Raw genomic sequence first — 14,130 nt, 5'->3', positions numbered from 1 at the left:
AAGCTCAGGGGGACTGTCTGAATCGTGTTTGGTGTTGCTGTATAATATATAAAACTATGCAGATTGAAGCTCAGGGGGGCTGTCTGAATCGTGTTTGGTGTTGCTGTATAATATATAAAACTATGCAGATTGAAACTCAGGGGGGCTGTCTGAATCGTGTTTGGTGTTGCTGTATAATATATAAAACTATGCAGATTGAAGCTCAGGGGGGCTGTCTGAATCGTGTTTGGTGTTGCTGTATAATATATAAAACTATGCAGATTGAAACTCAGGGGGGCTGTCTGAATCGTGTTTGGTGTTGCTGTATAATATATAAAACTATGCAGATTGAAACTCAGGGGGGCTGTCTGAATCGTGTTTGGTGTTGCTGTATAATATATAAAACTATGCAGATTGAAACTCAGGGGGGCTGTCTGAATCGTGTTTGGTGTTGCTGTATAATATATAAAACTATGCAGATTGAAGCTCAGGGGGGCTGTCTGAATCGTGTTTGGTGTTGCTGTATAATATATAAAACTATGCAGATTGAAGCTCAGGGGGGCTGTCTGAATCGTGTTTGGTGTTGCTGTATAATATATAAAACTATGCAGATTGAAGCTCAGGGGGGCTGTCTGAATCGTGTTTGGTGTTGCTGTATAATATATAAAACTATGCAGATTGAAGCTCAGGGGGGCTGTCTGAATCGTGTTTGGTGTTGCTGTATAATATATAAAACTATGCAGATTGAAGCTCAGGGGGGCTGTCTGAATCGTGTTTGGTGTTGCTGTATAATATATAAAACTATGCAGATTGAAGCTCAGGGGGGCTGTCTGAATCATGTTTGGTGTTGCTGTATAATATATAAAACTATGCAGATTGAAGCTCAGGGGGGCTGTCTGAATCGTGTTTGGTGTTGCTGTATAATATATAAAACTATGCAGATTGAAGCTCAGGGGGGCTGTCTGAATCGTGTTTGGTGTTGCTGTATAATATATAAAACTATGCAGATTGAAGCTCAGGGGGGCTGTCTGAATCGTGTTTGGTGTTGCTGTATAATATATAAAACTATGCAGATTGAAGCTCAGGGGGGCTGTCTGAATCGTGTTTGGTGTTGCTGTATAATATATAAAACTATGCAGATTGAAGCTCAGGGGGGCTGTCTGAATCGTGTTTGGTGTTGCTGTATAATATATAAAACTATGCAGATTGAAGCTTGGGGGGGCTGTCTGAATCTGTTTGGTGTTGCTGTATATCTATGTTGAAACTGGGGGGCTGTCTGAATCGTGTTTGGTGTTGCTGTATAATATATAAAACTATGCAGATTGAAGCTCAGGGGGGCTGTCTGAATCGTGTTTGGTGACATTGCTGTATAATATATAAAACTATGCAGATTGAAGCCCAGGGGGGCTGTCTGAATCATGTTTGGTGTTGCTGTATAATATATAAAACTATGCAGATTGAATCTCAGGGGGGCTGTCTGAATCGTGTTTGGTGTTGCTGTATAATATATAAAACTATGCAGATTGAATCTCAGGGGGGCTGTCTGAATCGTGTTTGGTGACATTGCTGTATAATATATTGAACAATAAAGTAGTTCAGATAGGTTTTCGGTAGAATGAAACAAAAAGCTGTGGCTTGACAAAATGTATTTTATATTTATTTTAAAATAGTCAATTAAAAACAATAAACAATTGATGTACAAACAATGTGCAGCCTGAAATGAAGACCCCTCTGAATAAAAACCAACCACAATTAAGGACACCTTTTCATAGTCACTTTCAATTTAAGACATCCTCTGTATTCAGTATTAAAACCACTCTCTGTATTTAATATTAAGACCACTCTCTTTATTCAGTATGAAGACTCTTCACCCTATATTCAGTATTAATACTACCCCCCTCTATTCAGTATAAAAGCCACCACCTGTATTCAGTATTAAGACTACCCCCTGTATTCAATATGAAGGCCACCCCCTCTGGTATCAACCCTTATAAAAGTTCACCACAATAATTTGCACAATAGTTTACCATGGTTTGTTTTTTTAATATACTTTACCATACCTATCTGGGCTTTACAATGCTTCCCTATGCTTTACCATACCTCTCTGTGCTTTACAATGCTTCCCTATGCTTTACCACACCTCTCTGTGCTTTACAATGCTTCCCTATGCTTTACTACACCTATCTGTGCTTTACAATGCTTCCCTATGCTTTACCAGACCTCTCTGTGCTTTACAATGCTTCACTGTGCGTTACCAGACCTCTCTGTGTTTTACAATGCTTCCCTGTGCTTTACAATGCTTTCCTGTGCTTTACCAGACCTCTCTGTACTTTACAATGCTTACCTGTGCTTTAACAGACCTCTCTGTGCTTTACAATGCTTGCCTGTGCTTTACCAGACCTCTCTGTGCTTTACAATGCTTCCCTATGCTTTACCACACCTCTCTGTGCTTCACAATGCTTCCCTATGGTTTACCAGACCTCTCTGGGCTTTGCAGTTCTTCCTATGCTTTATTACACTTTGCTCTGCTTTCACTATAGATATAAGTGAAACAGCTGTTAAGATCTAAATTAAAAAACAAAAAAAGAAAAAATACAAATATTAATACATTCTGTTTTTCATATAAAACATTTAAAACCACATACAATATTACACCTTTGTTTATACCTAGAAAATGTAAAATATATTTTTAATAAATCAAATAAAGTTTGTGCTTGAGTTCCATTTCAAAACTAGAAGAGAACAATTTTGATATTAAACTTAGTCTAGTTTCTATATTACAGCATGTGGACTGTAGCACAGCACCCCTTTGTGTTTTATCTGTGTTATTACATGTAAAAATACAAGCAATACAATACAATTCACATTTCTATAGCGCCTTTCATCACAAGGATCCCACAGTGCTTCACAGAATAAAAGAGAACAATAAACCATTTGTTTTGGGATCCCAGAGAAAAGCACATTACAATAATCAATTCTAGATGCATTAGTCTTTCAGCATTAAAACAGAAATAATAGGTTTAGCTATATTTCTCAAATGATAAAAGGTTACTTTTAGTGACTTTCCTAATATGAGTCTCGAACGATAGATCAGGGTTAAAGATGAGACCCACATTTCTAGCTGTAGTTCTAATGAGTCTAACTCAAACAATCCCACATTTGTTTTTGTTGGTTCTGAGAGCAATGCTGATTTCACCTCCCAACAGAGACGAGCTGAAACCTATTGGAGAGATAAGATATGACCCAAGATAGGACACCTGCTGACAATCCCACTGAGCTTTCAAGACCATGCAACACAATGGAGAGGAGCACCATATCAAAAGGAGCGGAGAGATCCAGCCAGCGCTTCAGATAATCTGCATACTGAGTGTTTTACACGTTAAAAACTATGAATTATGCATGATATTTAAATTGAGTAATTTCACTGCACAGCTTGAGTTCTTCACAGCTTGAGCTGAGCTTCATGTACTTTGAATAGAAAAAAAAAAAAAACATCACTTAGAGCTTGGAGAATTAAAATTGAAGGAAAGCCCAAGTCAGAGTTTATCAGCAGATCATTTACTAATCTACTCTCTCGGTGCTTCGTGCAGCACGAAATCCACACTCACATTTTTCATATATATATTTATATATTAAGATTGGCCTATAACGATTAAGGACTTTGGGTCCAAGTTTGTTGAGCAATGACTTTACCACAGAACTATACCAGAGGAAAGCAATCACTCAATATGAAGCAGAGTCTAGTCTTTATATTACAGCATTCATACCTGAACACAACCCCTCATACAGTAAAAAAAATTTAATTGAAACATTAGCAATCTATTATGTGAGATAGAGGAGAGGGAGAGAAGACATTAGGGAGTAAAGCTGGGGAGGGAGAGGTCAGAGAACAGAAACAGTAGGGAAAATGGAGATGGAGAGACAGGAGAGGAGAGAAGGGTGAGAGGGGAGATGGAGGAAGAGGGGAGAGGGGAGATGGATGGAGGGAGGGGGAGAGGGGAGATGGAGGGAGGGGGGAGAGAGAGAGGAGATGGAGGGAGAGGGGAGAGGGGAGATGGAGGGAGGGTGTGTATTCACTCTGGGTTAGAGTTCAGTCTCTTGGAGAGGTGGGGCTGTGTGTTTTGGGTTTCATGGTCATGGGGGGGCTGCACCCCCAGTTTTCGGAGTGAAGCTTCATCCGTCATCGAGAGAGAGCGAGTCAGGAGAGAGTGACGAGGACCAGCACTGTCCATCACTGAGGAAAGAGAGGGGAGAGGGGGAGGAGAGAGAGGGGGAGAGGGGGAGAGGGGGTTGGTCACTTATAATGGTGTTGGACAGGTATAATAATAAACGTGTTTCTTACAGACTCACCCACCTCTCTCCCTCCCTCTCTCCTCTCTCCCCCTCTCTCTCCCTCTACCCTCGCTCTCTCTCCCCTCCCTCTCTCTCTCTCTCTCCTCTCCTCTCTCTTCTCTCTCCCCCTGACTCCTCCCCCCCTCTCCTCTTTCTCCTCCCTCTCCCCCTGTCTCCTCTCACCTGTGTTTTGTTTCAATTTGCTGTTAGTTTGCTCCTGCAGGTCTCTCTCAAATTCCCTCACATCTTCAAGAGACATTCCTGAACGAAACATAACAAAAGAGAATTCAAGTCAAGCCCATCACACCACCAGGGAAATATAACACTGAGAAGAATAATAAAAGGAGAATTATTTAGTACTACTACTAATAATAATAATAAGATGAAGTACTGTTGAGGCTTGAACATGCTTAGTAAAAAATGACTTGAAATGAGAGAATATATAACACAGGCTTGAAGTGAGAGCATGCCTACATTTCAATATCCATAGCTGATAAGTCAGTTGCTTTGACTTAGTTCAGGAGCTGTTCTTCAGTTCTAGTTGCCTCAGAGACAGGCAGACAGACTCAGAGTCAGGCAGAGACACTCAGAGACAGGCAGACAGACTCACAGACAGACAGACAGACTCAGACAGACAGACAGATAGTCAGGCAGACAGATGTTCAGACAGACGCACAGGCAGGCAGACAGACATACAGGCAGGCAAACAGACAGATAGACAGATAGGTGTTTGATTGCTCTTGCTTACCGCTCCACTCGTCGATCCAGGCCACTGCCTGCCTGTGTCCGATCAGCAGGATGTCTCGAATGTTCTGTAGGGGGAGGGGGGGTGGGGTGGGGTGGGAGCGATGACAAACAACTTTTAACATCATCTCCTATTCCTGAAGATTGCATCCTCTCCAGTGTTTAACTGCCAAAATAATTATCTGCATCTTACCTACCCTGCACCTCCTAAATATTGATGTGATTGTAGCCAGCAAAATACTCTCCATTCTCTATCTCCTCTCCTCTCCTATCTGTGTGTCTCTCTCTGTATCTCTCTCTGTATTAATATTCTATACCTTGTGAATGAAGCTCTCCGATGTCTCTGTATTCATATTCTATACCTTGTGAATGAAGCTCTCCGTTCTCTGTGTATTCATATTCTATACCTTGTGAATGAAGCTCTCCGCTCTCTCTGTATTCATATTCTATACCTTGTGAATGAAGCTCTCCGCTCTCTCTGTATTAATATTCTATACCTTGTGAATGAAGCTCTCCGATGTCTCTGTATTCATATTCTATACCTTGTGAATGAAGCTCTCCGCTCTCTCTGTATTAATATTCTATACCTTGTGAATGAAGCTCTCCACTCTGCCCTGTAACCCGTACACCTCGAACCTGGCAGACACCCTCTTGTAGGAGCACATGATGGGCTGGGTGTTAGAGCGCCACCCCTCCATCAGGGGGCCTCGTCCTGTCTTTACAGAGTGGAACAACCGCAGGTCCTGAGAGAGAGGGAGGGGAGAGGGGAGAGAAAAGAGAGGACAAAAGGAAGGAGAGAGGAGGGTGAATATAAGCTCACCAGCACTCGTCCTGTTCCTAGCAGCTGATTGAGCTCAAGTCAAGTCGGGTCTTAAAGGGTCCCAGTGATTCAGCATCAACAATGCAACTTGATAAGTCCGTCTCTATTTAATTTCCAACTGAGGGATCATTTACACCAAGACAAAGAGACTTCTAGCCGTTAATCATTGAATTTACACTGAAGACAATGAGAAAGACTTCTAGCCGTTAATCATTGAATTTACACTGAAGACAATGAGAAAGACTTCTAGCCGTTAATCATTGAATTTACACTGAAGACAATGAGAAAGACTTCTAGCCGTTAATCATTGAATTTACACTGAAGACAATGAGAAAGACTTCTAGCCGTTAGTCATTGAATTTACATTGAAGTGATTCAGTATTAGTAACCTCTCACCACTCTCTGTGTGAAGAATTCTCCTTCTCCAATCCTAACTTTATCTCCACCTAATGTCCGCATGGTGTCCTCTGGTCCTGGTTTCTGTGTTTCACTTTCAGCACTAGCTGTAGGGTTACCATGTGAACTCCTTTTAAAGATTGCAGTTCAGAAGTGCAGAGTGGCTGTGAAGGATAGGCACAGGATTCTCACCTCGGACTCTTTGTAGTATCTCTCAGGTAACTCATCGAAGGCGATGTCGAGGGCACAGACTTCATCAGGAGGAGAGGAGGAGCTTTCTACAAACACCTGCAGAGAAACCACAACATAAACTTACATTATACAGTCGACTCCACTTATTTGCATATTGGATAATTGCAAAAACCGCTTAAATGCTAATGACGTGCCCCGTTCCCGTACAATGCATGCAACACGAAACAAGACATGACAAATGAACAAAACAAACACAGAGTCTAGCAACATGCCATCGCCTGGGTCATTACAATATACTGTACTGTATTGTTTCACAGGAGGCAGAACACAGAGAGACGCTGGTTCCTTAATTTCAAATCCTTTCTCTTTATTTATTGCTCTGGACGCTGTGTCTGCAATACAGGATTGTTACGAAGTGCCCGCCCCTGTGTGTATTTTCTGTTATGTTGTGTGTCTAATGTTGGTGTATAGTCATTGGTACACGGGATATAAACGGGTCTGTGTAACACGAGTGTTTAAAATGTATATTTGTATTTAGGCACAAGGATTGCACAGCAAGTAAAAAGTAATAATATGTGAGCACAGGGAATTGCACTTTATTAATTCACGTGCAGTTGTACCGAGACTCCAATTGAATGATTGATTAGTAGTCGAGTCTCGGTACAGCTGCATAAAAACAACATGTTTTCACCCACTTGCGGTTGGGTGTTCGATGAGTGGAGAACGGGAGAGAGAGCAGGCGAGTTAGAATTACAATTGCTATTGCGTGCTGGTGGGACCAGCACGATACTTGTTTATTTAACTCACCGTGTTTGTTTGTCAATCTGCTCACCATGTTTTGTGTAAGTGTTAGTCCGTTTTGTTTGTCTATTTATTTTGGCTTCACGTACTGTGTCCTGTTTCTGTTTGTTTGTTCAACCCTTTTATTTTACAATAAACCGGCGCAAGCAAGCGCCATCATCATTTCATTTCATCTGTCCTGTTTTGTGTATTCATTTCCTGGTTCTGACGCCGCCCACTTCAGCCGTCTTTGTGACAAGGATTCATAGAGCAGAGACGCAGGGACATGACAACCAGAACAACAACATTGAGCGGCATTGCCTTCTAGCTCCCCTCACCAACAAGGATAAAGGATGGCTGTTTGAAAGGATGGCTGTTTTTTAAAAATTTAGTACAAAATGTGCAAAACAATTACATCCCAAAAGTAGATAAATCTAAATCTAAAACAAAATGGTCATAATGGTTTAATAGATCAATTTAAACAAATATTCAGAGAAAAAATGCACTTTACAGAGGGTTTTAAGGGACCAAGAACAGAGTACACAGAAAGAGTACTTAAAGCTGCAAATGCAACTCAAAAAGGAAGTTAGAAAGGCCAAGAGGGCTAAAACCAATTACAAAAAGTTTTTCCAATATTATAATATTATAACAGCAAGAGAACATTTAAAGAGGAGGTAAAATGTCTAAGAGATACAAATAGCAAAATCATAGATGAAGAGAAAAAAAAAGCAAATATATTAAATGATTACTTTTCACAAGTTTTTACAAAGAAGGATATGGGCAACATGCCCTACATGTCAACCTGTTCCTATCCAGTTTTAAATAACTTTAGCATAACCAAGGCAGAAGTGTTAAAGGGACTAGGAGCTCTTAAAATAAACAAATCCCCTGGGCCGGATGAGATCCTCCCAATAGTACTCAAAGAAATGAAATAAGTTATTTACAAACCGCTAACCAAGATCATGCAACAATCTCTTGACACAACGGTTGTACCAACAGACTGGAGAATTGCAAACATAATATCGATCCACAAAGAGGAAAACAAAACTGAACCAGGCAACTACAGATCAATAAGCCTGACTTCTATTATATGTAAACTTATGGAAACTATAATAAGATCCAAAATGGAAAATTACCTATATGGTAACAGCATCCTGGGAGGCAGTCAGCATGGTTTTAGGAAAGGGAGATTGTGTCTAACTAACCTACTTGATTTTTTGAGGCAAATGTCTGCAATATTCTTTGAGCACTGGATGCGGAAGCAGCTATCATGTTTGTTCATGTCCGTGCTGTGTCTGTGGTGAAGGGACTCTATGTATTGCTCAGATCCGGCTCTGTTTTTTTTTTTGGCTTCTATCATACTCTCTCAGCTTTTTCCAGAGAAAAAATGACTAGGGACCAATATTTTGATGTCTTGTTGATGATGTCGGACAGGGTCCTAAAAAGAGGGAGCGACTTATACAGCGGTGCATCTCATGCACCGGTTTTTACAGTAGTTCATTCCTTTCTGTTGGGTTCCTCCAGCATATGTTTTGAGCCTGTTTATTAATTTATTTAAATGAACACTGCAGGCACATTATGCAAGTTATTAATAATATGAGATTATAATTTTGATTACATTAGACATGGAGTAAAAGCAGTTGTGGTATAATTATCTGTTATCAAATGCTGCTGTGCAATTCAGAAGAATCAGAATGCAAACATTGTCAAGAATAACAATTATAAATACAATTCAGCTCATTGTCCTTTTCTACTCATCATTCAATAGCACTATTTAACAACATTCAGAATCACTGTACACTATCCCAAGATATCACATTGATTTAACTATAGTTTGCCATATCTTGATTCATGATATTATGATTATCATACAATGATTTATAATACCATTATTTATCATGATTACCATGGCAAAGTGTTGAAAACACCAATAAGATTACCATGATAGCTATGATACATTTTTACTTGGGTTATGCCAAATAGTGCTGTTTGTATTGAGCGCATATCACATTTCAAGTTGGTTTAATTTTCTTGTACAGTATTTTAGGTTAATTGTAATAAGTTACTTGTAATACAATATGTAAAACATATAAATATAACGTTTATTCCGGCTGTTATATACATTAATTAATGTTTCATATTGTGCTTTACCAGAGAATAGCGTTGTTTGCGTTGGTGTATAAAATATTTCAATTTGGTTTATTTTTCTGAACTTGTTCACTATTTTAAATTACTTGTAATAAAATATAAGGGAAAAATAAAGTTATGAATCTGATCAAAACAAGTCATATATACACATACACATAGTCCTATTGTAATTGTAGCCCATTGTATTCCCTCACTGCGATTATACAGTTGTAGTCAAAAGTTTACAGACCCCAAGGGAAATGTATAATTTCTAGAAATTTCTCAAAAACAAAGAATTTTAAGAAAAATCTTTAGTAGCAAAAGTTTTGTTTTTTTGGGATTTTTTGCAAAGTATTCATATCCTTTGATGCTATGATAGGATTGTCTACAAGGTGCTAGAAATTTCAATATGATAATGCAGAACTTAACTCTAGAAAAGTCTAGAAAATGCTGGATTGTAGGTGAACATTCTTAGAGCATTTAAAAGGGTTAGGAATGAGATGATTGCTGTCATAACTAATAAGTAAATATGGGAACAAGTAAGAGCTATCTGAAGGAAGACCTTAGGCATGAAATTGTTTATTGTCATAAACCTTCAGAAAGATACAAGAAGATTTCAATTTCAACCATTGTTTCTATTATCAAGAAGCACAAGACTGGTACTGTCACAATGCTCCTTCGGCCTGAAAGAAAGAAGGTTCTTTCACAAATCCGATAACAATCCGAGATTGACTGCCAAAGATATTCAAAGTGGGACTGAAGTTTCCATTTCAACCATCGGCTGAGTATTGCATGGTGAAGGTCTCAAGGGAAAAGCCACTCTTTGGAAGATGTTACAAGGACAATTGTTTATAGTTTGCAAAACAGAATTTGAATGATGGATATGAGTTCTGGTCAAAGCTTTTGTGGAATGATGAAACAAAAATTGAGCTATTTGGTCATGCTGATAGTTGTTACTTTGGAGAGAGTCTGGTGAGGCATACAAAGAAAAGAACACCATACCTACTGTCAAGCATGGAGGTGGTAATATCCTTCTGTGGGGATGTTTTTCCTCTAGTGGCACAGAAAATTGAATTCCAGTACATGGTAAAATGGATTCTATAGCATACCAAAAGATACTGGACAATCATCTGAAACCCCCCACTACAAAACTTGGTTTAAAGCACAACTGGACGCTCCAACACAACAGCGATCCAAAGCACACATCAAAATCTACTTCAGAATGGTTAAAGAAGAATGAAATCAAGGTTCTGGAATGGCCTCGTCAATGTTCCGATCTAAATCTGATTGAGAATCTTTGGTATGAGTTGAAGGCAGCTGTGCACTGGAGAAGTCCTCGGAATTTGAAGAGGAGGCCATTCTGCCCATCTTGCTCGTTTGGTTGTTAGTAGCTTATTGATCCCAGAATCTCATCAAGCAGCTTCTTGAAGATCCCAAAGTGTCAGCTTCAACAACATTACTGGGGAGTTGATTCCAGACCCTCACAATTCTCTGTGTAATAAAATGCATCCTATTTTCTGTTCTGAATGCCCCTTTGTCTAATCTCCATTTGTGACCCCTGGTCTTTGTTTCTTTTTTCAGGTCGAAAAAGTCCCTTGGGTTGACCTTGTCAATAACTTTAAGAATTTTTTATGCTTGAATCAGATCGCTGCATAGTCTTCTTTGTTCAAAACTGTGTAGATTCATTTTTTTTAGCCTATGACATGCCTTTTAAGCCCAGAATAATTCTGGTCACTCTTCTTTGCACTCTATCAAGAGCAGCAATATCCTTTTTGTAGCGAGGTATCCAGAACTGAACACAATATTCTAGATGAGGTCTTACTAATGCATTGTAAAGTCCCTTTGGTCGACATTGTCAATACCTTTTAGAATTTTGAATGCTTGAATTAGGTCGCCGCTTAGTCTTCTTTGTTCAAGACTGAACAGATTCAATTCTTTTAGCCTGTCTGCATATGACATGCCTTTTAAGCCCAGAATAATTCTGGTTGCTCTTCTTTGCACTCTTTCTAGAGCAGCAATATCTTTTTATAGCGAGGTGACCAGAACTGAACATAACAGCCAGAACATCCACAAAAGCAAAACTTTTGCTACAAAAGATTTTTCCTATTCAAGAAATTTCTAGAAATTATAAATTTCCATTGGGGTATGTAAACTTTTGACTACAACTGTATGTATGACCTCACACTGGTCCCAAGCCCATTAACCTGAGCTCCTGTAACACTCTGCCTCCTATTGGATGGAAGAAATACAGCAGGAATATAATATATATATATAATATATATATATATATGTATATATATATATATATAACATACATACATATATTATATATATATATATATATATATATATATATACATATACACATATATATAACTGGACACTCCAGGAGGTTGCCATTTAGTGATGACCTGTCCGAGGTGTCGAATTAACCACGGGCATGAGTTGTGGCATTAACATGCTGTGACAGAGAGCGAATGACTTCGAATCAACAATCTCCCTCTCGACCTGTGAGGGCACTGTACAACAGGAACTATGTGCCCCGTACTGAATGGTTGGGCAGTTCATTCCAAAGGCAGTCGGAAGCTGGCCATTCAGGAAGGGGGCGGCGTCACAGTACCAGGAATCCTACGGTGAGTGAAGTTTCAGTCATGAATTGGAGGTGACGTGAATTGAACTAGCTATCGGAAGCAGTCTTGTACTATTATTAACCTGACCCCCTGCATCTCTGCCACCTTGCCAGGGACAGGACAGGTTCATAATGGTACAGATAGCTGTATGGGACTCGCCTGATTATTGTCTCCTCTGTTGTTCTCAAATTGGGTCTCAATTCTGATCTGAAGCTTCGGCAGGAAAGAGCACTAGAAGAGAGGGAGAGAATAAAACATCTGAGAGAGGGGGGGGGAGAGAGGGGAAGAGAGGAGAGACAGGGAGAGGGGAAGAGAGGAAAGAGGGGAAGAGAGAGATGGAGAGAGGAGAAACAGGGAGAGAGGGGAAGAGAGGACAATGGGGAAAGGGAGGGAGAGATGGAGGAGAATGGGGAGAGGGAAGGAGAGATGAGGGAGAAGGTAAGGTGGGGAGAATGGGGGAGTGGGAGGGAAGATGAAGGAGAATGGAGAGAGAGAGAGAAGATGAAGGAGAATGGGGGAGAGGCAGGCAAAGATGAGGGAGAATGGGGAGAGGGAAAGGAGGGGAGCATGGAGTAGAGGAAGGGAGAGGAGATTAAGGAGAGCTACAGAATGACAGATGACAGACATCGAGACAGAAAGATGGGGAGAGACAGACAGAGAATGAAATAATGAGAAGAATGAGAAGAAATAAACACAGACAGAAAATAGGCAGACAGGCAGACAGCCAGACAGGCAGACAGGCACAGCGTGGGGTCTGTGTCATACTACAGTATACTCACAGTATATTCTGTCGGTTAGGAGTTAGAGGATGAGTCAAAGGAAGGTGCAAAATAAAAAATTAAACAAAATATTAGAACAACGCGGTAGACTCATTACAATATATTAAAAGAGACACACAGACATACAGACAGACACGAAGACACACAGAGAGACAGACAGAGAGACAGACACACAGACAGACACACAGACACACAGACAGACACACAGAGAGGCAGACACACAGACACACAGACAGACACACAGACACACAGAGAGACAGACAGAGAGGCAGACACACAGACACACAGACAGACAGACAGACAGACAGAAACAGGCAGGCAGACAGACAGACAGACAGAAACAGGCAGGCAGACAGACAGACAGCCAGACAGGCAGGCAGGCAGGCAGACAGGCAGGCAGGCAGATACTCAGCTCTACCTGTGATGGTGAATGGGTAGTAGTTCCAGGCTCTCTCTGTGATGTAGAAGATTTTGGGCACAAATGTTTTAGCCCAGCCAGGGAGTTTACTGACAAAAAACAAAGAAAAATAAACACCCTCTTGTTTCTCCCTCCCCCTCTCTCCTCCTCCCTCTCCTCTCCCTCTTACCTGCTCAGGTAGATTCTCTTCTCAGTATATTGGCCTCTCCCATGTTTGTGGTCCTCGCAGGGCTTGTTTACTGTCACCTCAACCCCCTCCCCTGCTGAGCTCTGCTCCAGACTGTGTTTGCTGATCATATAGAGCTGGCCTATCCTGTACTGAGAGACAGCAGAGAAAGAGACACGTCAACTCCATCCAGTACCTGTATAAAGAACTACAGCTCCCAGCACCCCTCACTGTTACTCTAGTGCTGATGCATGCTGGGAGATGGGTTTTTATTTTGATTCTTGTGGCACTTATTATTTTAGGAGGAGAGAGGAGAGATAGAGGGAGCATGAGAAGAGCTGTGGTGTTTCAGGTGTAAATACAAACTCACACACACAGGCACAGTGCAGCTGAACAGGTACATTTATACAATTATTTTGTCAGCTGCAGTCACTTTTGTTTGAACAATACAAACTCCTTAACCTATTCACCTATTCATAAGAATCATATTTACACTCATATAACTTTCACTATTACAATCCATCCTCTTACATTTTATTAGATTAATTAACATTATCACTAGCACCTGACCCCTCTCAAACAGACTCCATACACCTTCAGATTCTGACACTCTCAATAACTTGTGCTAAAGAAGATCCTGAGTCTCATCACAATCAGACCAGCGCTTCACTAGCTATGTGTGACGATGCAAGTGGTAAGATATGGTTTTTGGCATGGAACCGCAGAATAGTCTTACATTTTGATTGGCCCTTTACTGTCGGAGGAAT

At 40.4% G+C, this 14,130-nt stretch overlaps 1 protein-coding gene across 1 annotated transcript in view; it reads right to left on the bottom strand.

The window, feature by feature from the left end:
* Positions 1 to 3,962: 3,962 nt before the first annotated feature.
* The window catches only part of pitpnc1b (phosphatidylinositol transfer protein cytoplasmic 1b), a 45,637-nt gene continuing 35,469 nt past the window's right edge, over positions 3,963 to 14,130 (bottom strand). Inside the window, exons 2-10 of the mRNA XM_041232476.1 lie at positions 13,367 to 13,515; positions 13,198 to 13,286; positions 12,780 to 12,787; positions 12,160 to 12,231; positions 6,464 to 6,559; positions 5,643 to 5,798; positions 5,060 to 5,123; positions 4,495 to 4,572; positions 3,963 to 4,213 (exon numbers count right to left, since the gene is read on the bottom strand). Coding sequence (XP_041088410.1) covers positions 4,053 to 4,213; positions 4,495 to 4,572; positions 5,060 to 5,123; positions 5,643 to 5,798; positions 6,464 to 6,559; positions 12,160 to 12,231; positions 12,780 to 12,787; positions 13,198 to 13,286; positions 13,367 to 13,515 — 873 coding nt within the window. The 3' untranslated portion in view covers positions 3,963 to 4,052. The remainder of the gene's footprint in view (positions 4,214 to 4,494; positions 4,573 to 5,059; positions 5,124 to 5,642; positions 5,799 to 6,463; positions 6,560 to 12,159; positions 12,232 to 12,779; positions 12,788 to 13,197; positions 13,287 to 13,366; positions 13,516 to 14,130) is intronic.

Source organism: Polyodon spathula, chromosome 29 (assembly GCF_017654505.1).
Source record: "Polyodon spathula isolate WHYD16114869_AA chromosome 29, ASM1765450v1, whole genome shotgun sequence".
NCBI classification, from domain to species: Eukaryota; Metazoa; Chordata; class Actinopteri; order Acipenseriformes; family Polyodontidae; genus Polyodon; species Polyodon spathula.
Note: the sequence above shows the minus strand (reverse complement) of the source record. Positions and strands in the feature narration are given on the sequence as shown.